This window comes from Colobus angolensis, unplaced genomic scaffold (assembly GCF_000951035.1).
Source record: "Colobus angolensis palliatus isolate OR3802 unplaced genomic scaffold, Cang.pa_1.0 Scaffold378, whole genome shotgun sequence".
In the NCBI taxonomy this organism is placed as follows: domain Eukaryota; kingdom Metazoa; phylum Chordata; class Mammalia; order Primates; family Cercopithecidae; genus Colobus; species Colobus angolensis.
Genome location: NW_012117132.1, coordinates 1,201,920 through 1,223,995, shown reverse-complemented (window position 1 = coordinate 1,223,995; position 22,076 = coordinate 1,201,920). Strand labels below are relative to the sequence as shown.

General features: G+C 48.8%; 1 protein-coding gene across 2 annotated transcripts in view; it reads left to right on the top strand.

Annotated features, from left to right (window-relative positions):
* Window positions 1-22,076, top strand: part of NOD1 (nucleotide-binding oligomerization domain containing 1) — a 48,556-nt gene that overhangs the window by 22,695 nt on the left and 3,785 nt on the right. For both annotated transcript variants that reach the window (XM_011953939.1, XM_011953940.1), the window contains 9 exons: window positions 325-499; window positions 2,607-4,431; window positions 7,259-7,342; window positions 8,585-8,668; window positions 9,408-9,491; window positions 12,031-12,114; window positions 13,620-13,703; window positions 16,486-16,569; window positions 20,207-20,290. In XM_011953939.1, the coding sequence (XP_011809329.1) occupies window positions 325-499; window positions 2,607-4,431; window positions 7,259-7,342; window positions 8,585-8,668; window positions 9,408-9,491; window positions 12,031-12,114; window positions 13,620-13,703; window positions 16,486-16,569; window positions 20,207-20,290 (2,588 nt within the window). The remainder of the gene's footprint in view (window positions 1-324; window positions 500-2,606; window positions 4,432-7,258; window positions 7,343-8,584; window positions 8,669-9,407; window positions 9,492-12,030; window positions 12,115-13,619; window positions 13,704-16,485; window positions 16,570-20,206; window positions 20,291-22,076) is intronic.

Genomic DNA, 22,076 nt, shown 5'->3' with positions numbered 1-22,076 from the left:
CAAAAAAAAAAAAAAAAAAAAAAAAAAAAAAAAGAGGGAAAAGGAGGAAGAGAGAGAATTCCATAGCTACTTGTCTGTCCTTTTTATTTTTCGACTCATGGAAGCCTCCTGGTTCCTTAGAGCTGGGTGGTTTTATTTCTTGCTCAGGAGGTCATTTTACAGATTTTAGGGCTCCAACATGTTGACTGTCACAGCAGCTGGGGGGATGGCATAGCTACCAGCTGTAGTAAGAACTCAGAGCCCTGCCCCGAGCCTGCCTGAGGGTCCTTACGGTAGGAGGATGCCTCACGCCAGCCCATGCCCTAATGCTTGTGTTGCCTCCAGGTCCGCAAAATTCTGGACCTGGTACAGAGCAAGGGCGAAGAGATATCCGAGTTCTTCCTCTACTTGCTCCAGCAACTCACAGATGCTTATGTGGACCTCAAGCCTTGGCTGCTGGAGATCGGCTTCTCCCCTTCCCTGCTCATTCAGAGCAAAGTCGTGGTCAACACTGACCCAGGTAGGAGTCAGCCCCAGCGAGACCGCAGGCACCAGTGCAAGCAGGGCCCTGGGGTTTGGTAATGGCTGGGCCAGCCCTGAGTGCCACCTCAGGAAGCAGGCCCAGGTGCTATTTTGATTTTAGAAAGGAACAGCTGAACCCTGTCACCCAAGTGCAGCCCAGGTGGCTGCTATTGAACGGCCCACACCTCGATGGTCTGGTTTATAGAAGGGCCTGTGGAAGTGTGGGAATGGCCTCTGTTCTAACCGCTCGCTTTCTTCCTATTCTGACATATGTAGACATTTTAATGGTTGCACAAATTCAAGGTTGTATTTTTTTTTCTTTAAAAAAAATCTTTAGCTGGACGTGGTAGCACACACCTGTAGTTCCAGCTACTCGGGAGGCTGAGGCAAGAGGACTGCTTGAGCCCAGGAGTCTGAGGCTGCAGCAAGCTGTGATTGTGCCCCTACACTCCAGCCTGGGTGACAGAGTGAGACCCTGTCTCTGAAAAAGGAAAGGAAAAATTAAAAAGCCTTGCCAGTTTTGATTCTAAGCAAGGTATTCTGTCACCCTTGGGTGCCAGTCCTTATTTCCAAAGCACCATGGGAGACCCCATTAGTTAATTGATTCGTTCAATAAGTATTTTTTGCTGTACCCACCACATGCCAAGACCCTACCCTGTGCTGAATGTCAGGGAGACAGTGGTGAGCAAACACAGATAGGGTTCCTGCCCTCAGGGAGCTTCAAGTCTGCTGGAAGAGACCACCAGTCAGCAATCTCACAAATGTGCCCTTGCAAATGGCAGTCAGAACAGCAGCAGTCCAAGGCACATGTGAACATATCATTGGGGCCAGGATCTGCTCTGGGGCAGGAGTCTTCTTTCTCTGCTTTTGAACTCTCCACTTTGAGACAGCTGTTGGTAACATACCAGCACCAAGGACCCAAATCCTGCCTTTTAAAGAATCCAATATGTCATTGGAAACAGAAGCACAAGACAGGTGTGTGCTTAGGGGAAACAAGGCCAGCCAGCAGAGTGTCAGGGCTAGGCTCCGGCTTCCACGGTCCCTGCAGGTGCCTGCCAGCCACTGCCAGCTTCTGACTCTGTCTGCTCCTTCCTACCTCCCCTTGTTTCCTTCCCCCATGAAAAAATAAAAGGAAAATATTCCCATGAGGAATCATTCTTTTGAAAGACTTCTCTGTTGGTTCCATTAGCCAGCTACTTTATTAGCTTTTAAAGCGTAATTCACTCTACAAGCAGCCACACACAGAAGACTACATATTGTATGATTCTGTTTATATGAAAGGCCCAGAAAAGGTAAATCTATAGACAAAGCATATCAGTAGTTGCCTATGGCCCAGGGATTGGCTGCAAATAGGCCCCAGAAATCTGGGAAAATGGTGATGTTCTAGAACTGGACTGTGGTGAGATTTGCACAACTTTGTAAATTTACTAAAAATTATTGACGAATATATAACACTCCCTAACACTTTGGGAGGCCGAGGCGGGCGGATCGCTTGAGCCCAGGAGTTTGTGACCAGGCTGGGCAACATGGTGAGACCCCATCTCTACAAAAAAACACAAAAATTAGTTGGGCATGGTGGCATATGCCTGTGGTCCCGGCTACTTGGGAGGCTGAGGTGGGAGGATTGCTTGAGCCTGGGAGTTTGAGACTGCAGTAAGCTATGACTGGGCCACTGCACCCTAGCCTGAGTGACAGAGCAGGACCCTATCTCTAACAACAAAAAAGCGGCGTTGGTGGAGGAGGGCCAGAATGGCCATCTGACCTGGCCCTCAAGTGCGAGGGGCTTCAGCGTTTAACTGCAGTTCAATGATGACACCATGCAGAGGAATAAGGGTGGCCTGTCTCAGACACTGATCCCAGTTGAAGTCTGTCACCTTCTCTCTGGCTAAATCTGAGGTCAAGCAGAGAGGTGGAAGCCCAGGGCCCTCAGGGTCAGGAATGCTGGCTCTGTGACGCTCCCCAGGTCTGCATCTAAGGAGTGGCTGCGCTGGCCTCAGGGTCCAGGTTGTGAAATTTGTTTATGCACTCGCCTCTCCTCTTTGAGATCTCCCTGTTTGATGCTGTTTCTGCCTCTCTCCTTCTCACTCTGCTGCCGTGCCCTCCAGTGAGCAGGTACACCCAGCAGCTGCGACACCACCTGGGCCGTGACTCCAAGTTCATGCTGTGCTATGCCCAGAAGGAGGAGCTGCTGCTGGAGGAGATCTACATGGACACCATCATGGAGCTGGTCAGCTTCAGCAATGAGAACCTAGGCAGCCTGGACAGCCTGGCCTGCCTCCTGGACCACACCACCGGCATCCTCAATGAGCAGGGCGAGACCATCTTCGTCTTGGGCGATGCTGGGGTGGGCAAGTCCATGCTGCTGCAGAGGCTGCAGAGCCTCTGGGCCACCGGCCGGCTAGACGCAGGGGTCAAATTCTTCTTTCACTTTCGCTGCCGCATGTTCAGCTGCTTCAGGGAAAGTGACAGGCTGTGTCTGCAGGACTTGCTCTTCAAGCACTACTGCTACCCTGAGCAGGACCCTGAGGAGGTGTTCGCCTTTCTGCTGCGCTTCCCCCATGTGGCCCTCTTCACCTTTGACGGCCTGGACGAGCTGCACTCGGACTTGGACCTGAGCCGCGTGCCTGACAGCTCCTGCCCCTGGGAGCCTGCCCACCCCCTGGTCCTGCTGGCCAATCTGCTCAGCGGGAAGCTGCTCAAGGGGGCTAGCAAGCTGCTCACGGCCCGCACAGGCATCGAGGTTCCGCGCCAGTTCCTGCGGAAGAAGGTGCTTCTCCGGGGCTTCTCCCCCAGCCACCTGCGCGCCTATGCCAGGAAGATGTTCCCCGAGCGGGCTCTGCAGGACTACCTGCTGAGCCAGCTGGAGGCCAACCCCAACCTCTGCAGCCTGTGCTCTGTGCCCCTCTTCTGCTGGATCATCTTCCGGTGCTTCCAGCACTTCCGTGCCGCCTTGGAAGGCTCACCACAGCTGCCCAACTGCATGATGACCCTGACGGACGTCTTCCTGCTGGTCACTGAGGTCCACCTGAACAGGATGCAGCCCAGCAGCCTGGTGCAGCGGAACACACGCAGCCCGGTGGAGACCCTCCGCGCCGGCCGGGACACTCTGTGCTCGCTGGGGCAGGTGGCCCACCGGGGCATGGAGAGGAGCCTCTTTGTCTTCACCCAGGAGGAGGTGCAGGCCTCCGGTCTGCAGGAGGGAGACATGCAGCTGGGCTTCCTGCGGGTTTTGCCGGAGCTGGGCCCCGGGGGTGACCAGCAGTCCTATGAGTTTTTCCATCTCACCCTCCAGGCCTTCTTTACAGCCTTTTTCCTCGTGCTGGACGACAGGGTGGGCACTCGGGAGCTGCTCAGGTTCTTCCAGGAGTGGATGCCCCCTGGGGGGACAGCGGCCGCATCCTGCTATCCTCCCTTCCTCCCGTTCCAGTGCCTGCGGGGCAGCAGCCCATCGCGGGAAGACCTCTTCAAGAACAAGGATCACTTCCAGTTCACCAACCTCTTCCTGTGCGGGCTGTTGTCCAAAGCCAAACAGAAGCTCTTGCGGCACCTGGTGCCCGCGGCGGCCCTGAGGAGGAAGCGCAAGGCCCTGTGGGCACACCTGTTTTCCAGCCTGCGGGGCTACCTGAAGAGCCTGCCCCGAGTTCAGGTCGAAAGCTTCAACCAGGTGCAGGCCATGCCCACGTTCATCTGGATGCTGCGCTGCATCTATGAGACACAGAGCCAGAAGGTGGGGCAGCTGGCGGCCAGGGGCATCTGCGCCAACTACCTCAAGCTGACCTACTGCAACGCCTGCTCCGCCGACTGCAGCGCCCTGTCCTTCGTCCTGCATCACTTCCGCAAGCGGCTGGCCCTAGACCTGGACAACAACAATCTCAATGACTACGGCGTGCGGGAGCTGCGGCCCTGCTTCAGCCGCCTCACTGTTATCAGGTGAGGCCGCCAGGCAAGGGGAGCAGCAGGTGGGCTGGGTGGGCCAGGCTCAGGGGGCACCAGGATTGGCATCATGGACCAGGATCCTGTAGGACTCATGACCATGGGCCTTGGAATGTCCAGACCTTTTCTCTGTCAGCGGGGCGGAGGGCAAGGTGCAAAGCTTCGGGGCAGGTGGACCTGGATCAGCCACAGCTGGGTGCCCTCGAAGAAAGTGCTTAACTCTCAGAGCCTCCCTGCCCTCATCTGGAAAAAGAAGATGCTCATAATCCTGTCAGTTATGGCCACAAGGACCAACGTTAATTGAGAATGGGTGAAGTGCATTACAAATGTCACCTATTGGAGTGCTCTTTACAACCCTGTAACTTAGGTACTGTAATTGTCTCTATTTTGCCAGATGAGGAAGTGGAGGCACAGAGAAGTTAATAGCTTGCTTTAGGTCACACAGCTCAGACATGGTAGTGCCAGAATGCATAAAGAACCTTCCTTTTAAGATTAATGTAAGGCTCCGAGATAGCCCTCAAAAAGTTTCTGGAATATGGGAGCTTTTATTACTGCAGCGAAAGCAGACCTTGTGCCAGTTGGCATTCGTGACTTTCTGTGATCAAAGCCAGCAGCCCTTCGCACTGCTAGAGATCTCAGTTAAAATGCTAACTCGTGGTGGTTTCCCTGTTCCATAGTTTAGGGGAAACAGAGGCCAGTCTGTTTTCTTCTATTAGCATTTCCTGTGTAAAATAAACCTTGTAAATTTCTACAGGGGGTTAAATTCGCCATTACTTGACTCATGCATTTCTGAAGAGCAGTAGGGATTTAGAACTGACTCCCAGTGCCTGTCACACCAGTGTCAGAGTGTAAATTGCATGGGGACATGTGGTGCAGGGGGCCGAAGGCTGCCCTAGCCTGGGAATTAGAAAACCTGCAGTCTGTTCTCTGTACTCTCAGCCAGTGACTCTCCCTCTGTAGCCCTAGGCAGTCTCACACTCAGTGCTACCCTCTGTCCATCTTTTTTTTTCCCCCGCCCCAGATAGAGTCCTGCTCTGTTGCCCAGGCTGGAGTACAGTGGTGCAATCTCAGCTCACTGCAACCTCCGCCTCCTGGGTTCAAACAATTCTCTTGCCTCAGCCTCCCGAGTAGCTGGGATTACAGGCACACGCCACCATGTCTGGCTAAGGTTTTTGTATTTTTAGTGGGATGGATTTCCCGTTGTTGGCCAGACTGGTCTCGAAATTCTGACCTCAGGTGATCCGCCCGCCTCGGCCTCCCAAAGTGCTGTGGTTACAGGCATGAGCCGCCACGCCCGGCCCCTCTGTCCATCTTTTAAATGGGAAACTCCACACCAGTGTGGTGGCCCTGCCCTTCCTACTGTCCCCAGGTGAAGCTTTCCTTCACACCAGTGAAAGAAAAAGCAGCTTGTAGGAAAGCAGAGGGTATGGGTAACCACGGGAAGCACGCTCAGCTCTCTAGCTGCATCAGTTAGGATTAATTTTAGCTGAGAGAGAAAACCCCAAATCTTGGTGACTTACAAGCTTATTTCTCTCATGTAAAAGTCTAGAGGTAGGTAGTTCAGGACTGGTATGGAATCTTCATGACCCTCCGGAGCCCAGGCTCTCCGCCTTGCTGCTCTGCTATCCTCACTACCTGGCTTTCGCATCTTGGCCCAAGAGGGCTGCTCAAACTCCAGCCATCTAGTCGACACTCTGGCTATCAGTAAGAAGGAAGGGCAAAGATCGAGGGCATGCCTCCAAGTTTTAAGAACACTTCTTGACTATTACTCATTATACTGCTGCTTCGATTTCAGTACTTAATAGTATGGGCAGAACTGAATCAGATGGGCCCAGCTAAAAGATGGGGGAATCTACTGCTAAGAAAGTATAGATATTGGGAATGTCCAGTAGCCTGTGCTATCTTGGGCTGGCCATGCCGTGTACATGCACACTATTTCCCAGCCCAAGCTGGGGACTCTGAGGGGAAGGGTCCAGAGTGTCTGACTTGATCACTTTGATGTGGCCTAAAAATCAAGCTTTTAATTGTTCAGCATTTTACTTGTTATCAAGGTCAGCTTGTGGGTCTAACTGGGCCCATGGCTTGTGTTTGTAAGTAAAGGTTTGTTGGAACACAGCCATACCCATTTATTTACTTACTGGCTGCTTCACACTACACAGTTGAGTAGTTGCGACAGAGACCACATGGCCCACAGAGCCTAAAATATTTGCTGTCCGACACTTTACGGAATGACATGAGCAGTCTCCTTTGACAAATGGACCCATAGCCTTTTCCAGTGACAAGTCAGGGTTAGCCCATGTGTTTCTGGATGGGGGGAGGCTGTTGGCATTTTGGGTGCAACAGTTCTTGTGAGACCTGTCCAGCATTTTGCAGGACACCTAACATCACTGGCCCTGCCCGCAAGATGACAGGGCACTCCCTCCTCCAGTCACAACCACTAAAAGCAGCCCCTGATGTTTCCAAACCCATGCCCTCCACCATACGAGAACCAGGTACAGGGTCTGGCTGACACATAGGCCACACACAAAGGGTGGATGTCAGAGGTGGCTGGCTTCACGTGTCCTCCCTGTGTCCCTCATGGTCATGTGAGGAGCCAGGGGCTGTGCTGCAGCCTCACCCATGGGCTGGTGCAGGACGGGTCTGGCGGCCCCACATTGGCCAGGCTTTGTAAGGGGCTATTTGGCTGATTGCTGCAGCCATTCTCCAGGGCCGTCTATACTGGGGAAAACTCCAGGGCCTGAAGGTTTCTGGATCTTTGTAAGATTAATGATCCTTCATAATGAGTGCCTGCCCTGACTCATAATTTTTTTGCTGTTTGTTTCAGACTCAGCGTAAACCAGATCACTGACAGTGGGGTAAAGGTGCTAAGCGAAGAGCTGACCAAATACAAAATTGTGACATATTTGGGGTATGTCTTTCTCCAGAACACTGGGCCAACTACCTAGTAATAATACAGAGCTGCAGGGAATTCACGTTCCTATGGGTCTCTGGATGATCCGCATGGATGGGCCAGGGCTGGGGAGAGCACTGGCCCAGGAGTTGAGAGTCCTGGGTTCTCTTTGTGGCTTGGCCAGTCATGAAGTCTTGCTGAGCCTCAGCCTCCTAACCTATAAAATTGGGATCCCAGTATAGGCAAGAAGGTTTACAACTGGTTATTGGGGGATGCAAAGAGAATATAAGGGGATATGTTTAATAAATGTTAGAATCCTGTTTACATATTAGTCTGGACTATTTTGGGTCCAGAATCCCTCATCCAGAGTCTTTGGGGCAAGACCCGAAAGGGGATTCTGAGTGCATGCTACGGCATGATGTGGCCACAGGGGTCTACGGCAGTGCCCCATTTTCAAACACTCATATTTCTCTCGCAGAATGGATGAAACAGTGAAACCAAGTGTGGTAAGAGAGACTATAAATAGCTCCACATCAGTTGCCAAAAGAATTGTGAGAAACTCTGGGCGTTCAGAGCCTTTGAGGTTTTGGAGCCTGAGACAAGGGATTGCAGGCCAGCCCCGCACCACTGGTGGCTCTGCAAGCTGGGGCAGTTGTTCAGTTTCCTGGGGCCTCAGTGGCCTTCAATGTGAATGAGGACATGGATGCAAACGACCCCAGGCCACACTTGGCTCCAGGGCTCTGTGTGGCTGTGGAACCCTGGAAGCCTGAACTTAGCTGCCTTTCAACTTCCATCTGCTGTATTATTGAACTGGCATTGAGTGGTGAGATGGCTGAAAGGTAGACATCCAGAAGTTTCAATGTTCAGAATCTTTTCTTCTCAAGATGCTGAATGTAATCTTAGTTGTAAGTACCCACCACCTGCCAGTCACTGAGCACTCATGCACTAGGGCTTTGCGTTATGTCCTAAGATCCTCAGAACCACCCTGCAAGGGTGCTATCGTCATTACCGCTGTATTACAGATGGAGAAACTGAGGCACAGAGAGGTGAGGTGACTTGTCTCAGGCCATAAAGCTGGGGAAAGTAGTGGAGCTGGATTGAACCTGGGCTGTGAGACCCCAGAGCCCTGAACTCTGGTGCCTGTGTGTTCCCCTTTCAACCCAGACTGGAAATCAGTAGACAGCACGTGCTTCAAAAAATAGGGGCTATTAAAATGACATCAGGAGCCAGAAAGTCTCATGGCTGTGCTTTCTCTTGAAGTTTATACAACAACCAGATCACCGATGTTGGAGCCAGGTACGTCACCAAAATCCTGGATGAATGCAAAGGCCTCACACACCTTAAGTAAGTGGGGTAGGGACCAGGTTCCTTAGTATCTTCTCTTGGTCACCCCCTTCTGTTGTTCAAAGATTACATGTCATGATAAAGAGCTTTCATCCTAAAGCCTCCCACTAGTCCCAGGGCCATGCTGGTCAAATAAGGATACCTCTGTGTGATCCGTGAGGCTTGGATTCTGGAAGAGCCACCTGTCGTTGGTAGGGGGAAAGGTTGGCATTTTGATTTCAGTAACTACTAGCCCGAAGAAAGGACTAACTCTCACCCTTTCTGGTGGTCTTTTTGCCCCAAGGGAGTTTTCTGTCTGGTGGCAAGAGCTTGGGCCCTTGCCCTGCTGCAGATGTGCCCTGCCCAGGGGGTGACAGTGTGCCAGGCTTGGAGCCTCTGGTCCTGCCCTGACAGTGGCCACATACCTTAACCCTTGGCAGTCAAAGTGGGACCTCTCAGGTCTCCCAAGGGAAGTCAGTGATGCTGCTGAGGTCACTTAAGAGGACCCCAGGGAGGGCTCAGGTCCCTGAGCTTTTGCAGAGACTGTGGGCCATCTCCTGGAGAGGAACCCTAACTGACTGTCCTCAGGGCTTCAGGTCTCTCCCTGACAGGAGGCCCAGGGCATGGCTCTTGTGGATCCCAGAAGAAAGTGCACAGTTCCCAAGATGGGGCTGGAAGGGGCTCTGTGCTGGGGAGGAGAGTGGCCCACGTTGGAGCCCCTGCATAGCTGGAGGCTGACTGTGCGTGACTTTCTCTGCAGACTGGGAAAAAACAAAATAACGAGTGAAGGAGGGAAGTGTCTCGCCCTGGCTGTGAAGAACAGCAAATCAATCTCTGACGTTGGGTGAGTACAAGGGGGCGGAAGTATGTGGTATAACCTGCTGTGTGTGTATGTGGGCCCCTGCTGTTCTTTTCATACATCAGTATACCAGAAGGACCGTTGGGGTTCGCTGTCGGGGAGAGACAGTGGAGAGCTTTCACCATGCTGCAAAACTGAAACCGTGCCCATTAAGCAATAACTCCCTGGTCCCCTCTCCCCTGCCCCTTGCAGCCACCCTTCTACTTACTTTCTCTATGGTTTTGACTACTTTTCCTCATGTAAGTGGAATCATACAGTATTTGCCTTTTGGGGATGGCTGATTTCACTAGCATCATGTCCTCAAGGTTCATCCACGCTGAAGCATGGGACAGGATTTCCTTTTTTTTTTTTTTTTTTGATAGAGTCTCACTCTGCTGCCCGGGCTGGAGTGCAGTGGCATGATCTCGGCTCACTGCAACCTCTACCTTCTGGGTTCAAGCAATTCTCCCGCCTCAGCCACATGAGTAGCTGGGATTACAAGCACCCGCCACCGATCCCAGCTAATTTTTTTTTTTTTTGTAGTTTTTTTTTTAAGTAGAGACGGGGTTTCACCGCGTTAGCCAGGATAGTCTCGATCTCCTGACCTCGTGATCCGCCCGTCTTGGCCTCCCAAAGTGCTGGGATTACAGGCTTGAGCCACCGCGCCCGGCCCAGCTAATTTTTATATTTTTAGTAGAGACAGGGTTTCACCACATTGGCCAGGCTGGTCTCAAACTCCTGACCTCAAATGATCCACCCACCTTGGTCTCCTGAAGTGTCGGGATTATAGGCATGAACACCATGCCCGGCCAGGATTTCCTTCTTTTTTAAGGCTGAGTAATACTCCATTGCGTGGCTATGCCACATTTTGTTTACTCGTTCATCCAAGAACAGACACTGGCTTGCTTCTATGCTTTGGCTATTGTGACTAATGCTGCTGTGCACATGGGCATACAAATATCTCTTCAAGGGACTGCTTTCAATTCTTTAGGGTACATATCCAGCAGTGGGATTGCTGGATCCCATGGTAATTTTTAATTTTTTGAAGAATCATCATACTGTTTTCCACAGCAGCAGCACCATTTTACGTTCCCACCAACAGTGCATTCCAGTTTCTCCACATCCTTGACAACACTTGCTATTTTCTCTTTTTGACAGTACCCATCCTAATGAGTGTGAGGTAGTGTCTCATTGTGGTTTTGATTCTTGAGGCTTTTTAAAGCTTTTTGTATCATTATAATTTTTATTGGATTATAAAAGGAACACAGGTAATTTTATTCGGAAATGATGAAAAATAATACAAATGATCTTCTCAGAAAATAATTCTTGTTAACATTTAAGCTCAGTTAAGCTCTCTCACTTTCTCTTTCTTCCTCTCTTTGTACCACTTTAAAAAAATATAGCAGGGGTCAGACTGTATGTACAGAGTTTTATCCTTCCTTTTTCACTTCATCTCATGCCTTGAGTAGCTTTCTACTTTATTAAAAATGTGATGCCATTCAGTTGTATAGTAAATACATATATTTAAGCAAAACACTGAAAACGCGTATTCTGGGTTCCAGCAGGCCATTCCTGGAATGGTGTAAGCAGGTAGTTTGCTTGGTGCGAACGTGTTGCTGAGGCAGCCGCCATTGTGTTGTGAGTGGGCCACACGAACTTGCTTTGTTGTGTGTCAACAGTGCATGCGGATCCTATTGGGAACAACCAACACTTTGTGCGAACCACACACTGTTCTAAGTGCTTTGCATCTGTTAACTCAGTGAATCCTCACAACAGCTCCACGAGGGAATGCTCTAATTATCTCCATTTTATAGACGAGAGACTGAGGTCCAAGAGACTACATAATTTCCTGAAGTTCGCACAGGTAGCAGATGGCAGAGCCAGATCAGGAGACCACCATCTTACCATGCAGACTGTTTTAGCCAGGGCCTCTCCGGATCTGCTGTAGGGGAGAGAATATAGCTTTATTGCCGCAGCTCTCCACCAAGATGGCCACAGCCGCAGAGCTTAGTTGGGTAACGTCCTCTTTATGTGACAGGAACATTACTGATAGGGTTTCTGAAGGTACTTCCTGCTCTATGTCTCCTGGAAGACCATGTCTTCAGGAATGTCTCTGACCCTGCCCAGAGTTGAGCAGTTGCTGGGAACCCAGCACCGGCACACGGCCTTCCCTCCAGGACTCTGCGGACCTCTGTGCTCCACAGGAGACATGCAGGTGCTTCGTCTCATGAGTTCAGGCTCCCAGGCTGACAGCTCTCCGAAGCTCGTGGTGAGGCTCGGTCTCTAACTGTGCCACTTGCCAATGGCCTCTGTTCACAAGGCTTCCCCTGCTCTTCAGTCTTGCATCACTCCTTGAATTTGAAATCCAGAGCAGCCCACTCAGAGGCCAGCGTGAGGAATTAGTGTCCAGGCCACAGATCCAGGGACTGGGCACAAACATCTGTCTGTTGAGGAGGAACTGAGCTGTGGCCATTGGCATAAAAGGAGGGGTGAGTGTGGCTGTTTTTGGGGGAGCTAACATTCACTATCTTGTCTTCTCCCTCAGGATGTGGGGCAATCAAGTTGGGGATGAAGGAGCAAAAGCCTTCGCAGAGGCTCTGCGGGACCACCCCAGCTTGACCGCCCTGAGGTAACTGTGGCCCTGCCGTCTCCAGGGGCCAACCTGGTCCCTCCTAGCTGCTCTGGGTTTGCTGGGGAAGGGTGATTGGTGCTCCTAATAGAAGAGGGATTTGCATGTGTGATTTTCCTTACTCTTGTCAAACCTTTTTTTGATGCATAAGAGGCCATCTAGTAAAGCACATTCTTTTTTTTTTTGTAACTTTAAGTTCCGGGATACATGTAGAGGATGTGCAGGTTTGTTACATAGGCAAACGTGTGCCATGGTGATTTGTTGGACCTATCAACCTGTCATCTAGGTTTTAAGCTCTGCGTGCATTAGGTATTTGTCCTAATGCTCCCCCTCCCCTAGCCCCCCACCCCCCGACAGGCCCGGGTGTGTGATGTTCCCCTCCCTGTGTCCATGTGTTCTCATTGTTCAACTCCCACTTATGAGTGAGAACATGCGTGTTTGGTTTTTTGTTCCTGTGTTAGTTTGCTGAGGATGATGGCTTCCAGCTTCATCCATGTCCCAGCAAAGGACATGATCTCATTCTTTTTTTTTTTTTCTTATGACTGCAATGGAATACTTCCATGATGTATATGTGCCACATTTTCTTTATCCAGTCTATCATTGAAGGGCATTTGGGTTGGTTCCAAGTCTTTTCTATGTAAATAGTGCTGCAATAAACATACGTGTGCATGTGTCCTTAGAGAAGAATGATGTATACTCCTTTGGGTATATACCCAGTAATGGGATTGCTGGGTCAAATGGTATTTCTGGTTCTAGATCCTTTAGGAATCACCTGAAGTATTTATTCAGCTCAGTGAATTCTGCATGTGTCCCACACCAGCCAACCATCACCCCCATCAAGACAGAGGACATTTCCAGTCCCTCAGCCATCCCTGCATGCCCCTTGCTAGTAGAGGGAGGGTTTCCTAAGTGCAGATAAAACTTAATAAGATGCTGGCCAGCAGATTCCTGCCCCTTCCTTGTCCTCAGGATGATGCTAGAAAAGAGGGACTCTTCCTCTGTATAAACAGGGATGCTTCTACCCAGCCCCCACTTAGGCTGCTGGCCAAATCTTGAGGCCTTGGTATGTCCAAGGCTCTGCTGCTGTCCTTCCTACTACTGAAAAAGAGTCCAAGAAGGTGGGGTCAGTAGCAGAAGAGACTTCACCAGGTCTCGCAGATGGGGTCCCTTGATGGGGCCAGCCTTTAGAAGCACAGCTTGCCAGGCCTCTCCAGCCTCCTGCCCCTGTGCAGAAACCTGAAGCACCGATCCCAGCCCACTGTTGTGTGAGCAGGCTGTGCTGATGGCCCGTTTTTCGTCCAGCCTCCCCTTGTGCTCTCTGTGTGGGCTCTGGGGCAGCAACGCCTGGGCACTGCTGCTTCAGCTGAGTACTTCTGCATCCTGCCCCGAGTGAGTCTGGGCTGGGGCCACGGCCAGGCAGAGGCTTCCCAGCTGTTCTGATGTTGAAGCTAAGATTGAATGTAGATGTGTCTCTAATAATTCACCCCAAGCATGTTCCTTCCTAGTCTTGCATCCAATGGCGTCTCCACAGAAGGAGGAAAGAGCCTTGCAAGGGCCCTGCAGCAGAACACGTCTCTAGAAATACTGTGGTAATACCTCAAGTCCTTTCATTTGTTTATTTGTTTTTCTGAGATAGGGTCTCACTTTGTCGTCCAGGCTTGAGTGCAGTGGCGCAATCTCGGCTCACTGCAGCCTCGACCTCCCAGGCTCATTCAAACCTCCCGCTTCGGCCTCCTGAGTAGCTGAGACTATAGGCACGCACCACCATGCCCAGCTAATTTTAAAATTTTTTGTAGAGATGGGATTTTCCTGTAACCCAGACTGGTCTTGAACTCCTGGGCTCAAGCAGTTCTCCCGCCCTGGCCTCTCAAAGCCCTGGAATTGCAGGTGTGAGCCACTGTACCTGGCACAGAGTCATTTTGGAGGGTTTGGGTCTTAGGAATTATCCCAGGGGCTGCAGATGGCCTGGAATCTTAACAGAAAAGATGTCTCCCAATTGGAAAGGCCCTAGGCCTTTCAGTTAAGTTGATAACTTAATTTCCTCCTAGAGAAGAAAATAGCCACTTCCACAAGCATAAACAGGTACAGGAGGGGGAAGTGGGCTCCAGGAGCCTGGGTCTGAGGCCTTGGCCTTCTAGGCCCCAGGAGAACCAGAAGGCTGGCCACGCAAGCTATCCAGGTAACCTCAGATACCTTCAGATGTGCTTGGCAGAGGCCAACTTCCATGCACTTGGCTCAAAATTTTCTCCCTTCTTCCTCTTCACCTGCCTCCCCGCAGGCAGCCTCCTCCTTCCCCAGGCCTTCACATTGGGGTTTGGCCTTTGTGCTCCATCTAGCTCGCCTGAAGCCCACAGTCCTCGCCCCCTCTCTGCACTCCAGGGCACTTACTAAGTGGATGTGCCCTCCTGAGGGTGCTTTTTGTTGCTGTTCCCTTTGTTATGGTCACTTAATGTTTTATTTTGCTTTATTTGAATTTTATTTACATCTCTGTATCATAAATTCCATGCAGGTGGCTGGGTGCAGTGACTCAAATGCCTGTAATCTCAGCACTTTGGGAGGCTGCGGTGGGAGGATTGCTTGAGGCCAAGAGTTCGAGACCAGCCTGGGCAATATAGCAAGACCCTCTATCTACAAAAAAAAAAAAAACAAAAAAAACAAAAAGGGAAGCAAAAAATTCCTTACAGGTTAGGTGAGGGAGCTGTATTACACCCCTTCCTGTCATCTACTCAGAGCCCAGTGCTCATCTGATCTTGCTAAATTACTGAGAATAATGACAATGTCATCTTTAGGAGAGAGTTTTGACACTAGGCCTGCTGGCCAGTAAGTGCATTTTAAATTCTTTCCCCTCAAAAAATCATTTAACATTTTGAAAAGTAATATATGGTTTTTGGAAAAAATGGAAGACACTAAAGGAGGAAGTGAAAGTACCTCCCTTCGTGTTTTCCAAAATAACCTTTCCTTTCTAGCCTTTTGTTGTATGTATGTTCAAAGATATGCAGAATAGAATAGCATTCAACCAGTGGCTCTAAAAATATCATGACCATGGATCACACATATTTTACATGTCTCCTTTAGGGTTTCTCAGTCTTGATGCTGTTGACATTTTGGTCCAAGTGATTCTTTGTTACAGTAGAGCTGTCCTGTGTAGGAGGTTTAGCAGTGTCTCTGCCCTGTACCTCCCAGTGGTGAGGATCAAAAATGCCTCCAGACATGGCCAGGTGCCCCGTAGAGAGCGAAATCACATGGATAGCAGTAATGTCAACACCTAGAAGCCCTCAAGTGCTGACTACATGCCGGGTGTTATTCTACACTTTTTCCCTGTGTTAACTCAGCCTCACAATCACTCTATACGATCTATGCTATTAACATTCACCAGGGAGAAAACTCAGACCCAAAGAACTTAAGCCCCTTGCCCAAGGTCACCCTGCTCGTGGGTGATACAAACCTGCCCAGGCTGAGTCCGGAGCAGGTGTCAATGCTGTGTTCTTCTCCCTCTTCATTCTACCTCATTCTCCCTACTAGCTGCACATCATCCATTGAATAGATGTCACAATGTATTTCATCAGTTGTTTCTGATTTAAATTTGTTCAGATTTTACATTAGGATAATACTACAATGCATGCGGCAATGTGTAAAGCTTTGTGTGTATATCCTTGCACACTGTAGGGTAAATTTCTGGAAGTCTAATTGTCTTTAAATGAAACACATTTAAAATTTGGACAGGCACATCCAAACTGCCCTTCAAGGAATGATTTTTTAAAAATGTTCTTTCTGTTCTATTCTTCCTAATGATTCTTTCGTCCTCCTATTTACACTGAGGAGCTTTGGTGCTTTATCCAGACCACTTCTGGTTCTAAGGGCCATTGAGAGGCTTCCTGAACTGTTAGTCACTTAACTTGGGTCCCTCACAAGTTAACTAAGAGCAAAGCACTGAACACATTTTAATGTGCAGGCTGTTTCAGGTCTTCAAACTGACTTGGAATAACACACTGTCAGTGGTGTTCAAGGGACCCTGGGACTAGAGGAGACCTGAGAAGCAGGCAGTGGGCCCCCATCTTTATTTTCTGTGGGCCCCCATCTTCCATGAAATCTGAGGGCTCAGCAAAAGTGGGGAGGGAAGGTGGGCTCCTCTACAGGTAGCCGGGCTAAGAAATAGGAGCCTGGGTACAGGATTTGCATTAGAAATGAGTCCCATTGACCTTCCGTGCAGCTGACAGGCTGGGCTTGGAGCCTGGCTGTTTTCTGGGTTCTCAGGGTGATCGTGTGTGTAGCTGGAGAGCCTTGGGCTGGGTTCCTGCTCCTGTGAACTCTAGAACAATGTCTGCCAAGTAGGCTGTCTTGAGTAAATACTTCCTTTTTTTTTTTCCCTAGGCTGACCCAAAATGAACTCGACGATGAAGTGGCAGAGAGTTTGGCAGAAATGTTGAAAGTCAACCGGACGTTAAAGCATTTATGGTAACTCAGAGAGCCTTAGAATTTCAGACTGTGTTGCTTTTCAAAAGTATTTTTTGAGATAAAATTTACATACTGTAAAATTCACTCTCTTAAAGTATACAATTCAGAGGTTTTTAGTGCAACCATCACGACCTAATTCTAGAACATTTTTACTTCCCCTCCCCACTCCAAAAAGCCCCTGTATCCATTAAGCAGTCACTCCCTATCTTTCTCCTTCCCAGACCCTGGCAACCACTAATCCGCTTTCTGTCTCTATGGATTTGCCTACTCGGGGCATTTCACATAAATGGAATCAAGCAATATGTGACCTTTTGTCTCTGTGTTCTAGCATGTTTCATTCCTTTTTATGGCTAAATGATAATTCACTCTAAGGAAATTTTGCAGTTTATTAATCAGTTGATGGGACATTTGGGTTGTTTCTACTTTTTGACTATTATGCATAATGCTACTGTGAACACTCCTGTTCATGCTTTTGGGTGAACATATGTTTTCATCTCTTTTGGGAATATACCTGGAAACAGAATTTCTGGGTCATACGGCAATTCCATAACTTTTTGAGGAACCACCAAACTGTTTTCTAAAGTGGATATACTATTTCACATTCTCACCAGCAATGTATGTGGGCTCCAATTTCCCCACATCCTCACCAACACTTGTTATTGTCCATCTTTTAAAATCTAGTTATACTAGTGGGTGTGAAGTAATATTGTGGTTTTGATTTGCATTTCCCTGATGACAACAATGTTGAATGTCTTTTTATGTGCTTACTGGGCATCTGTATTGCTTCTTTGGAGAAATGTCTGCATATCCTTTGCCTATTTTAAAATTGGGTTTGTCTTTTTATTGCTGAGTTATAGGGTTTCTCTATATATTCTGGGTGCTAGACCTTTACTAGAGACAGGTTTTGCAAGTATTTTCTTTCTTTCTGTGGAGTTTTTCCTCTTTCTTGATAGTGACCTTTGAAGGACAAAAGTTTTTCACTTTTGTTTTTTGTTTTTTTTTTTGAGATGGAGTCTTGCTCTTGTCACCCAGGCTGGAATGCAGTGGCACAATCTCAGCTCTCTGCAACCTCCACCTCCTGGGTTCAAGCGATTCTTCTGCCTCAGCCTCCTGAGTAGTTGGGATTAGAGGCATGAGCCACCACGCCTGTCTCATTTTGTATTTTTAGTAGAGATGGGGTTTCACCATTTAGGCCCAGGCTGGTCTCGAACTCCTGACCTCAGGTGATCCGCCTGCCTCAGCCTCCCAAAGTGCTGGGATTATAGGTGAAAAGCCACTGCACCCTGCCAATAGTTTTTAATTTTGATGAAGTCCAATTTATCTATTTTTTTTCTTTGGTTGCTTGTGCTTTCAGTGTCTTATCTAAGAAGTGATCACCTAATCCAAGATCGCAAAGATCTCCACACAAGTTTTCTGTTCAGTGTTATAATTGTTTCCCCTCACATATAGGTCTGCAATCCATTTTGAATTGATTTTTGTGTATAGTGTAAAGTGAGGGTTAGCCTCATTCTCTTGCACGTGGATATCCAGCTGTCCCGGCAGCACCACGTGTTGAACAGATTATCTTTTCCTATTGAATGGCCCTGACACCCTTGTCAAAAATCAATTGACCATAGATGTATGGGTTTATTTCTGAATTCTCTGTTCTGGTCCATTGATTTATATGTCTCTCCTATGCCAGGACCACTGCTGTAGCTTTGTAGTACATTTTGAAATCAGGAGGTATGAGTTCTACTTTGTTCTTCTTTCTCAAGATTGTTTAGACCATTCCAGGTTCTTTGCATTTCTTATGAATTCAGACTCACCTTGTCAATTTCTGCAAAAAGACTAGACTCTGCTACATATTGGTTTTTCTTTGCTTTTTAGCTTGCAAAATTATTTGATCCCATTCCCTAAGTGCAGGCCAGCCTCTCTAGGGAGAGCAGAGCTAGGACAGGGCCAAAAAGATGGTCTCGGCTGCTTTGTGCATTCCCAAACTGCACTGGCCCTAGTGAAGGCAGCCCGAGTCGGTGGATGTGCCTGGACACTGCAGGCTTTTTAGGGGCATTAGGTGCTCTCCTTCCTGGCCTCCTGCCAAGTCTTGGTTGGAGGCTGCTTTTCCTGCCTGTGGTGAGTGGAAAACAGCAGAGTGTTACTGAATACAGAACTCGGTGCCCACTTCCTGGTTCTATTTTTGTCCCTTTTGAAAGGGAAGGTCATCACCTCTGCCACTGAACCCAGGGGTCCTAGCCCTTGTGGGGTATGGCTGGGAATACCAGGTCCTGGCTACAGCCCAGCCACCAGTGGTCCCGTGTGCTTGGGCAGTAAGAGTGACAAGAGCTCCCTTCCCCTGGACACTGTGCCTAATACACACCCTCCTCTTGAAATCTCACACACCCAGTAGATGGGGGGCACTCTTACAGTTATTCTCATTTTACAGATGACACAACTGAGGCACAGACAGATACGTTTATTTCTTCAAGGTTCTGTAGCTGAAAAGTGAGGAGGGAGGGTGTAAGAGTAGCTGCAGCTGCTCTGCGATACTGCCTCTCTCGAGGGAGTCCTCTTTACTCACGATAGCATAGGGCCCTCGTCTTCCTGGTAAGGGCTTCCTTCTTGGGTTAGTGCCAGGATTTCTAGGGGTCAGGTTTAGCAGGAGCCTATTCTACAAACAGCCAGGAGCGGGGAATGACTCTGTGATGAAGTGGAGACGCCGCAGCCTCTTGATGCATTTATTTCCTGGTTGGGTTGGAAGCATAGCTGCCCAGGGGAGCATTTCAGGAGAGGCCCGGCTTCCTAGCGATTGCTGAAACCTTTGTTTCATTTGAATCACTGCTACCCAGAACAATGGGGTGCATTCTCAGAGGCCCCATTATTAAAGCTTTTCCATTGAGCCCCATGAGAACTGTTCATGAGAACTATTTCATGGCAGCATAACTGTTTCTCCCCGCTCCCTCTTGCATGTTGGTAGCCTCTTAACTTTAAAACCTGCCTTGCTTTCCCTTGCTACCTGGAAGGAGACGTCAGACTTCCTGTTCCCACGATGTGTTTCTTAGAATTTGTTGTTCAGATTGGTGGTCTCCAAAATATATATACATATTGGAACGGAGTCTCACTCTGTCACCTGGAGTGCATTGGCGCGATCTTGGCTCACTGCAACCTCCACCTCCCGGTTCAAGCAATTCTCCTGCCTCAGCCTCCCGAGTAGCTGGGACTACAGGCACGTGCCACCATGCCCAGCTAATTTTTTTGTATTTTTAATAGAGACAGGTGGGCCAGGATGGTATCGATTTCCTGACCTCGTCATCCACCCACGTTGGCCACCCAAAGTGCTGGGATTACAGGCGTGAGCCACCGCACCCGGCCCCATATATTTTGATTATGCACCTCTGCAATGAAAACTGCAAACACACACATCTGTTCATGTATTACATTATGTTCACTATAAAAACAAACAGAAAATTTAAAAAATGTCAAGCTATCCTTTACTCTAGTGGATCTGATCTAGACACTTTTAGCCAGCTACAGAGTCACATGGACTCGGTTCTTCCCCTGACCAACTTGTCTCTTATCCCAACACACCCTTACAACTCCCTCATGAAGGGGTCAAATTTGATCCAGTATTATGGATTTTATACAAGGTATGTTCTTCTTTCAGGCTTATCCAGAATCAGATCACAGCTAAGGGGACTGCCCAGCTGGCAGATGCGTTACAGAACAACACTGGCATAACAGAGATTTGGTAAGATCCCAGCGTTTGTCACAGTAATAACACCAGTGACTGTTTACTCACCACCACTGACTATGTGCAGGGCACGAAGCAGCGTGGTTTCTGTTTATTCCTCCAGCAACCCTGCACAGTGGTGGTATTACCTCTGTTTTACAGATGTAGACAGAGGCCCAGACCAGTGAAATAAAGTTGCCCAAGGTCACCACAAGAGCTAGAATTCAGCCCAGAATGCCTGATTCCATAGTCTGTGCTCTCCTGCCCTGGGCCCCTGGCCCCATCTACCTTCATTGGGTGGGAGGGGGGAAGTGGCCAATGAAATGATTTCCTAGTGGAAGTAAATCCCCCTGGGACTCAGCGATTGAGAGATGGATGTGTTGGCCAGGAGTTTGGAGCTCGTTCTTCCCCTTTTCTGAGCTCCGTGAGACATTTCCAGGCTGACTTGAACCGACTCATGCTCTTTGTCTACTTCTTTTTTCTGCTTTGAGAACTTCCTTATGCTAAAAGAAGAAAAAAAGTTTGCTTTACTGTGACATTGAGTGCCATGCCACTTCTTTCTTGCCTCCCATAAGGCACAGACACTTCCCACTCAGCAGCTTCCTTAGCAACTTAATTGCCTGGGTGAGGTGGATGCTGGGAGAGGGGTCTTGTATTACTCTGTTCTCATGCTGCTATTAAGACATACCCGAGACTGGGTCATTTATAAAAGTGAGAGGATTAATTGACTCACAGTTCTACATAGCTGAAGAGGCCTTACCATCCCATGGCAAAAAGCGAATGAAGAGCAAAGTCACATCTTACATGGCAGTGGGCAAGAGAGCTTGTGCAGGGGAACTCTACTTTATAAAACCATCAGATCTCATGAAACTTATTCACTACCATGAGAACAGTATGTGGGAAACTGCCCCCATGATTCAGTTATCTCCACCTGGCCTGTCCTTGACACATGGGGATTATTATAATTCAAGGTGAGCTTTGGTTGGGGACACAGCCAAACCAAGTCAATCCTGTAGCGCATGCGTGGTGTGTCCAATAGAAACAACGGTCTCCATGCTTGTGCACCTGCTTCACGCCAGGCACTGTGTTAGGGGCTGGAGATGCGGCAGTTAATGTGTCAAAGTGCTGGCTGACCCAACCTGAGCATGGAGGGCCCAGGATACCTCAATCCAGACTCGTAAATGCTCTGGAAACTTGTTTTGAACCTCAGAGCCTGAGACAGCCCTTCCCAATGTGAAGCTTCAACCCACGTGGAGACTGGCAGAAGGCAGAGTCAGTTTCTGGTAAGAACACAGGAGCTCCTGAGCCCACTGTGGCTTCTCTAAGCTCCGAGGGGCAGTCTCACCATGGACCTAAACCCTCAGCTTAGGTGCCCATTCCTCATTAACTATGTCCTCCTTTCATGACTGCGGAGAATTTCATAGCCAATTAAAAACAAAAAACAAAAAACGGCTCCTTGGCCAACATAGGCTCCTCAGACAATGTTTTTTAAACTTTGCTTTAGAACTTGTTTGGAACTTGTCATAAAATCAGATCAGTTTGGTGAGTTGCAACCAACAATATTTAAAAAGAAAGCAGAACAGAACAGAATATCAGGATGCAGTGTGCATGGTGCGGAAGTATTTCATTCATCTTAGTTCATGCTTGCATGTGAGTGGGTGTGTGTTTGCATAAGCATTGGTTCACAATGTAAAATGTAATTCTTATTTGGGGTTGTAGACAAAAGGTTTTTTGTTTGTTTTTTTTTTTTTGAAAAACACTGTTGGCTAGGCGTGGTGGCTCATGCCTGTGATACCAGCGCTTT